Genomic DNA, 8,026 nt, shown 5'->3' on the forward strand with positions numbered 1-8,026 from the left:
GGTTGCACTGTCACACCCCAGCCCAGCAAGCAGGGGCTCCAGGCCGGAGCTCCAGCTCTGTCCTCTGCACTGTTACCTAACCCTCCCCACACATCGTGCTTGGAGTGCCGCCAGAGAAGTTAGACCAGGAGACCAGTGTACTTAGGGATCTCGAAAGGCCCAACACTGTCGACCTTGACCTCGTTTCGGGCCCCTCAGCCACACTCAGCATGAGCATGGAAGTCGTGCAAGGCGAGCAGCAGTGTCGCTTTAGATGATCGGACCCTGCTTGTGCCCCTAAGTGGCATTACCGCCCCTCCCATCGTCTCATTCGCCAGATTTGGCTCAAAATGGCTTGAGTGATTAAAAACATCAAGCCTGCTATGGAGACGGCAGATTCACCATCTCCGAGGATGCGCGGGGGACCCAGGCACTGGAGGAAGTCAGCTCAGCCACCCTCTGCCACTGCCGCCCAGAGCCACCAGGCCGCGTGTGCTCAGGTAACTGTGCTGCAGGGACCAGAGCCCCTGGACTTCTCTCTGGGGGTTTGTATGACAAACAGATGGCATCGTGGTCACTCCCCACACGCCCATGCTGTGTGGGCTGCAGCATGGTTACAGAGGAGGCGGACTTGTTGACAACTCCTGAACAGTTTCTCTTTTCCCTCCAGGACGGGAAGGTGATCGTGTGGGATTCCTTCACGACTAACAAGGTAAGGTGTCCCCGGCGCACTGGGGCGCCCCCCGAACCCCAGCCTCACTGAAAGGTGCTCTGGTCCAGCTCCCCAGCCCTGGCCCCGTTTCCTGCCTCTCGGGGAGCCTGTCTTTGGATGAAAACCCCACAGAGCCCATCTGTGTTAAGACAGCTCAGCAGCCCACGGTAGCGTTTATTCCTCCCTCGAGCTGACACCCCTTGCCCACAGAGGAGCCTGCAGAGCCCCACAGACTGAGCTCACACTGGCACAGGAAGGGGCGAGGCCTGACACCCTGGTCCCACGCACACAGGCAGCTGTATGTATTCTTCCTCTGAGTGACGATAAGAGGTACCCAGCTCCCCAGCTTCCTCTCCCCTCTGTCTTTGGCCAGACTCCATGGCACTGTGGACATGAGCAAACAGTGGGTGAAGCCCTGGCGGCAGTGGAGTCACGTGCTCTGTCCAGGACGCAGTGGAGTCTGAGCCCCTTGCAGCTCTGGCCTGAGCGTGCACAGCTGCAAAGTAGACCTAAATTCAGACTCGTTCCTAAAGAGAAAGACCGAAACCTCTGTAGGTGTGCTTGCATGCCTGCATCGCGTTGGCATTTACAATAACAAGCATTGTGTGTTGAGTATGGACTCCAACATTTACTTAGAAGAAAACCTTCCTTTTCACGATATTAAAAAGGAGACGTATTGTCACAAATTTGAGCGATGCCCATATTCTGCATTATTGAATGTGGTTAGTAAATGCCACGTAGGCAGCTGTTACTTGACCAGATTGAATGAGGCCCCAGAACCGCCTGTAGAGCAAGTCCCTAGTGTTTAGGCCCCTGGGGAACAATAAACAGTTTGCAGAGGGCAGTGTTCCTCTCCTGCATCCACAGAGGACTCCGCCTCTCCCAGCATGCCCAAGCAGTGTGTGCATGGGGTTGTGTTGTGTCTGTTTACGCCTGAGTGTGGCATAGAGCACACATTGCCTGGTTTCGGGCCTATATTTCTTCATAAAAACTCAGAGAATCTAGCGGAAAGGCCAGCACTGGTGTGTCCTGTACAAACTTAGTCCCATTCCCTCCGTTCACAGACGAGGATGAGGCTGAGTTAGTACCAATGCTGGCGGGCAGTAGGTGGTTCCCAGCCTCAGAGGCTGCAGGACTGTGCATGACACCAGAATTTTGACAGGCGGTTTCGGGCCTATATTTCTCCATAAAAACTCAGAGAATCTAGTGGAAAGGCCAGCACTGGTGTGTCCTGCACAAACTTAGTCCCATTCCCTCCCTTCACAGACGAGGATGAGGCTGAGTTAGTACCAATGGCCGGTGGCACATCTTGTTGCTGTTGGAACCACGTTGTTGAATCGTGGCTTTGTTTGCTCATCTGCACACAGGAGGCTGTGGGTGACTCGACCACCATCCCGGAGCCGGGCACCGTTAGGCCTCGCACTTCATTCTTCCACTGTACAGGTTCTCTCGCCCCTGAGCACAGCTCCAGATCAGCCCCCCACCCCCACTCATCCCTCCCAGGAATGGTTTAGGACTCAGCTGATCAATGATTCTCTCTCATCATTGATGTTTCTATCCTTCTCTCCTCTCCCTTCCTCTCTGAAATCAACAAAATATATATATATATATTTTAAAAATAGAATATATGACGTAATGTTTCATTGATTATAAGGGGCTGAGTCTCCCTATCAGTCATAGCTAATTGTTACCCCACTCCACTGCCCTCGGAAACTATAACATAATTCAGTAACATCACCAGTGACTTTTTAAAAATTAAATGTTGAGATGTGTGTGTGTGTGTGTGCGCGCGCGCGTGAAGCCACACTTGTTTATTCTATGAACGGTTCACACTGTGTTTCAGGAGCATGCAGTCACCATGCCCTGCACATGGGTGATGGCGTGTGCGTACGCCCCGTCGGGCTGTGCTATTGCGTGTGGGTAAGTAGGGCCCACAGCAGCTTTTCAGCTGTCCTGTGAGCCATAGAACACTGTTGTATGGGCAGAAATACACACACAAGAACTTGTCATTTTTATTGTTTGCTTGTTAAGCAATGTGTTAAATTGCTCCCTGAACTTTATATATATAAAAAAAAAGCACAAAAATCTCTTTCATAATTATTTTCATTACAGAGTGACAGTGGTATAAGTTTTAGACCTATGCCCCTCATTCAGATGCAAACATCTTGGAATGCATATTGGTAACGTGTGTCAGAAACCTGGAAAAATGTAGAACCTTTGATCTAGTGATTTTACATTTAAGAACTTACTTGAAAGCAATGACTCAAAATATAGAAAAGAAGATATGAATAATAACATTTATTGTAGAATTATGTAAAATAAAGTCAAAGACAAAAAAGAGAAACAGTATGTCCATCAAAGGCAATTATTAAATAATTGTGGTACCTGAATTGGATGGAATATTAACAGCCATTAAAAGGAAAATGGTTGATCACAGTAAGTGAAAAGAGCATCTAGGTTACCAGGAAGATTGTACCTTATTCTCTGTTCTCCTGAAGATCAGCTTAACAGGGTTCAGCAACGAGAACTGCAGCCCTGTGGTTCCCTGTCCCCGTGCTGAACAGTTGTGGGCCATTTAAAATATTTCCACAGTAGAATCTCAGCCCTGTTTAGAAAAGAGGCATTAGTACAAAAGCTGTGGTGAACTAGACCAGCGATTTTCATCTCATGACACACGTAAGCTAATTGCTAGAATTCTGCAGCACACCAAAAAAATAGATTTTTCACTGCTCTGACTAAAAAAAAGGTATAATTTTGATTCATTCACACTTGCTGCTCTGACTAAAAAAACATGTATAATTTTGATTCATTCACACCAGACAGCTATTGTTGAGTTGGCTGTTGTCATCTTTTAATTTGACAGTTTAAGGGAATGAGGTCAGTGCTCCTGACTAAATAGCCAGGTACTGCATGTTTTACACATTCTTGTGGCACACCTCTGAAAACCTCTGACCTAGACTGAAAACACAGTACTAGTTCTTTCTGAATGATGGGACTATGGGTGTTTTTCTCTTCTTTATAATTTTCTGTATTTTCAATTTTTAAAAGTAAGCACATATTATTTTTATAATCAGGAGGAAAGGGTTTTTTATTTAAAATATGAAAACCCTGGGCCTCCAAGCAAAATTTCTGGAGCCTTATTCCAGCCAGAGTCACACCAGCCATCATCCCCAGTGTCCCCCTCTTTGGGCAACTACTTTGGGGGCACCTTCCCACTCTCTTTCTCTGTTGTTTGAGACCCAGTGTGCCTTTGGAACCCATGTTCACATACAAGTATTTCATATTTTTGAATAACGCAAAAGTAGATTGTGTCTTCATTTTATAACTGGAAGACAATGCATAAAATTCATCCTTATCTACTTCCTGAAAGGATCTGAGGTGACCCCTATAAAAACCATGGGTATATATACATATATATATTCACAGGAATATATATATACCACATATGCAAGAACAGTTATTTTATATATACAACACAGATATTTTATATATACACACCACACAATTATAAGGTAGGTACAGAGGAGTTAACCAACTGTACAGTTAGAAGGCACAGTCCCCACAAGACTCCCCTCTCTTGAGATTCCAGCTGCAAATTGAAGGGTCCCCACCACGACCCTCCGGCTCAGTAATTGACTAGGATGACTCACAGAACTCAGGGGAGTGCTGTGCTCAGTCTCACGGTTTTATCACAGTGAAAGGATACAGTGAGAACCGGCCGAAGGAAGAGAAACAGGGCAGAGTCCAGGAGGGGTCTGAACACAAAACCTCCACTTGTGCCTCCCTGTGGAGTCACGGCCAGCGTTACCCCCTCCCAGCTACAGCTGTGACTATATGCCAACTGGGGGACTCGCCTGAGCCTTTGGTGACCAGAGATTTTATATTCACTCTCCAGTCTCCTGGTTTCTTCAGGGAGGGGGTGTCCCAAAGCCCCATCACAGATCACACCATTAGGCTGTGGGGTGGCCAGAGCACCAAGCCAACAGACACCCCCATTAGAGATCACCTCCCGTGGCCAGGGCACAGGCCACACCTCACATTCGGTACAGCCAGTTCTTCACTACCCAGTATAGAAATAAATACTCCACATTTTTAAACCCTGGGATAATATGTTTCTAACTGGGCATTAATTTTAGTAAATGCATAGAGTTCGTCGGGTTACATAATTGCTCAGTATTTGATGTTGAGATAGCAACTGTCTGGTTCTAAATTACAAAAAGAATATATGGGCTAGGTCACAACGAATATAACACCACAGTGAACAGTGTCTTCAGTGGCAGTTTAGAAATGATGCTGTGCCTCTTTCCTATTTTAACCCTCACTCCATGGAGCCCAGCGGGAGCTTCCCATAGGGCAGGGGAGCAGGCAGGGGAGAGAACACATTTCCAAGACCCACCCAGATGGCTTTCTGGTGACACCCTGAGAGTCCAGATGGAGGAATGGCTAGTGCCGCAGTCCCAGTATAGATGTATCATTATGTAAGCATGTAAGTGTGTGTGTTTTTTGAGAGCCATATTCCCCAAGAAGCCTTCATTCAGGTAGTGTACACTTGCTCTGAGTAACTGAACTGGGTGTCCTAGAGGAATTCAAAGTTGAATAAAATGTAGTGCCTGCCTCCAAGCAAGTAGGATATAAAACTAATGCTAATGACCACTTACTGGGCATCTATCAGGTGTCAATGACTATTCTGAATTCTGTACAGTCTTCACAACAGCCCCTTGTGATACGTGGGTGGGATATACTCATTTTATAGTTGAGGAAACTGAGGCTCTGAGAACCTAAAAAAAAGCAAAACCAAGATTGCAAAATGAGTTAGCTACTAAAGCAGAGGTTCAACACCAGATGCGTCACACTGCAAACTTCTCTGCCTCGCATGCGTTGCAGGCAATCCTGAGCAATGCACAGCCCAGCAGAGCTACAAAGCTGGCAGCGTCAGGGTGGCTCGCCTCGAGGGTCGGAGAGCCCTGGTCCGCAGCAGGCTGGTTCTGGCCACAGCCAAGTGCAAGTCATTCTCACCCACATGACGGTGTGACAAGTCCAGAACGTGTGACATTCTATACAAGTAGCCTAAGGTCTGTGGTTGTGAACACCAAAAAATAGAGGGCCTGTTCTAGATTAAATGATCTTAAAAAGATAGAGAAACCTAATGCACTGTGTGACCCTTGATTGGGCCCTTGCAAATTCAAGTATTTAGATGTAACATGTCATGTCTGCAATTTGCATTCAAATGGCTCAGAATTTGTTCCCACAAAATATTAAGTTAGGAGTTTAGGTGAAGGGATTGAGTGTTCATTGTACTATTTTTCTTTCAGTTTTACTGTGCATTTGAAAATCTCCAAAGTGAAAGTTGGGGGAAAGGTTACAATGTGTGATACTGCTCTCAAGGGAAAATTTTTTTTGAAAAGTCTGTGTGAATGAGAAAGTCTACACACTATTGCCTTCCATCAACATTTGACACTTCTTTCTTCCCATGCCAGGGGTTTGGATAATAAGTGTTCTGTGTATCCACTGACCTTTGACAAAAATGAAAGCATGGCTGCCAAAAAGAAGTCTGTGGCTATGCACACCAACTACCTGTCGGCCTGCAGCTTCACCAACTCTGACATGCAGGTAAGCGAGGATCCGGTGAAGGGCCAGCCTGCGGGAGGGCAGGGGAGGAGCCCCAGGGGAGAGCGGAGGCTTTTCCAGGGTTCCTTTTAGCAGGAGGGGTGCTCCAGAGGAAGGTCCTGTTCCTCATTGGTTATTATTGTTTTAAATAAAAGCAGAAATGAGGAAAGCCAGGGCTATTGACTGTTGGTAGAGGAGATAAACTACATGCCGTATTGAACATCCTTCTCTAACTGCCTTGTTGGGGTGGATCAGGGAGCCTGGGTGGGAAGTCCACCTCCCGGTCTGAGAGGTGGTTCCCAGGCACGGATGTGTGTGCACCTTCACTGAGCGGCCGGGCTTCAGAGTGTGCGCTTCACACGCTTCGCTGAATCTGCTTCACACTCCTGTTTGAACAGATGCAAAAGAAGAAGCGTTAGGTAGTAAATCTGTGCTCTACTCTGAAAAAGCACTACTCAACACGTAGACCACATTTTCTTAACAAGTTGTAAAAGTATACCGTAGTTTATTTCTCCACATCTATTCAGCAGGCCTTTCTAGGTGTCCACCACCCATGTTGCCAGGCGCGACCTGGCTCTGGGCCACAGGGACACTCCGTCTCTGCCCTCAGGGACCTTCATGGAAACCAGTCGGGACTGAACAGTGGGGAAGGCTGGGAGCTCAGAGCGGGAGGGGTGGTCACAGGCCACACGGAGTTGCCTAGACCAGCCATGGAGGGTGAGGGTGTTGCCATTGAGGTGTGAGGGGAGCCCAGTCGGAGGCAGGCAGCCCGAGAAGTGGGCAGGGACACAGCCCAGGGCGCCCTGAATGCCCTGTGGATGGAGGGCAGCCCTGCAGAGGCTGCGTCATATTTGGACTTGTTTTAAGCAGGAGAGTATGAGTCAGATAAAGCCTTCCATGGCCCACTCTGGCCTCAGCTGACTCAGTCAGGGAGAACAGGTGACTGGGTCATGGTTTAATTGCCAGGGGTGTTGGGGCTTGAAGTGATGACCCAGGAGCTGGTGATTGGCACCAGGAGCCTTGCAGACCTGTACAGTAGGGGGCGCTGTGGGCCCAGCTCGCTGCAGCAGCCACAACCTGATAGATGCCTTTGAGCCTGAGCAGTAGCAAAGCAAGAGAGGATCTCAGTGTAGAAGAAGGAAGCCACAGAGGGATGCAGGCACAGGGGTCGTCAGGCACCACAAGTGTCTCTGGTGGAGACCTGTCACCCTCACTCTGAGTTGGGGACCGAAGTGGGGCACCTGGAAGGCAGCCAGAGGGAGATAGATGGAATAGAGGGAAGTCCGCTGGCCACCCTGCCAGGGCACAGGGCATAGGGCACAGGGCTTGGCTCAGAGTCAGACAGTGGGGATCGAATCCTGGCTCCACTGCATTCGGGCTGGTCAGTCCTAAGCAAGGTGTGTTCCCTGTTTTGTTTTCTCACCTGCAAGTGAGGATGGCAATAAATTCCTCCCTGGTAAGGTTTTTTGAGGATTAAACTAGATGATTGGTATAAAATAATACATACAGTCCCTGGTAAATATTAGCTCTTACTGTTTTATTATTGACTAGAGGCCCAGTGCACAAAAATTTGTGCACTCGGGCGGTGGGGGGTGGTCCCTCAGCCCGGCCTGTGCCCTCTCGCAGTCTGGGACCCCTCGGGAGATAACGACCTGCTGGCTTAGGCCTGCTCCCGGGTGGCGCCTTCCCCTGTCACGAACAGAGCAGGGTGGATAGGGAGGTTGTGGC

At 48.4% G+C, this 8,026-nt stretch overlaps 1 protein-coding gene across 1 annotated transcript in view; it reads left to right on the forward strand.

The window, feature by feature from the left end:
- GNB5 (guanine nucleotide binding protein (G protein), beta 5) overlaps nt 1-8,026 on the forward strand; it is a 28,114-nt gene that overhangs the window by 3,496 nt on the left and 16,592 nt on the right. Inside the window, exons 4-6 of the mRNA XM_015558907.1 lie at nt 650-691; nt 2,535-2,611; nt 6,169-6,301. Of these exons, the coding sequence (XP_015414393.1) occupies nt 650-691; nt 2,535-2,611; nt 6,169-6,301 (252 nt within the window). The remainder of the gene's footprint in view (nt 1-649; nt 692-2,534; nt 2,612-6,168; nt 6,302-8,026) is intronic.

This window comes from Myotis davidii, unplaced genomic scaffold (assembly GCF_000327345.1).
Source record: "Myotis davidii unplaced genomic scaffold, ASM32734v1 scaffold132, whole genome shotgun sequence".
Lineage (NCBI taxonomy): Eukaryota > Metazoa > Chordata > Mammalia > Chiroptera > Vespertilionidae > Myotis > Myotis davidii.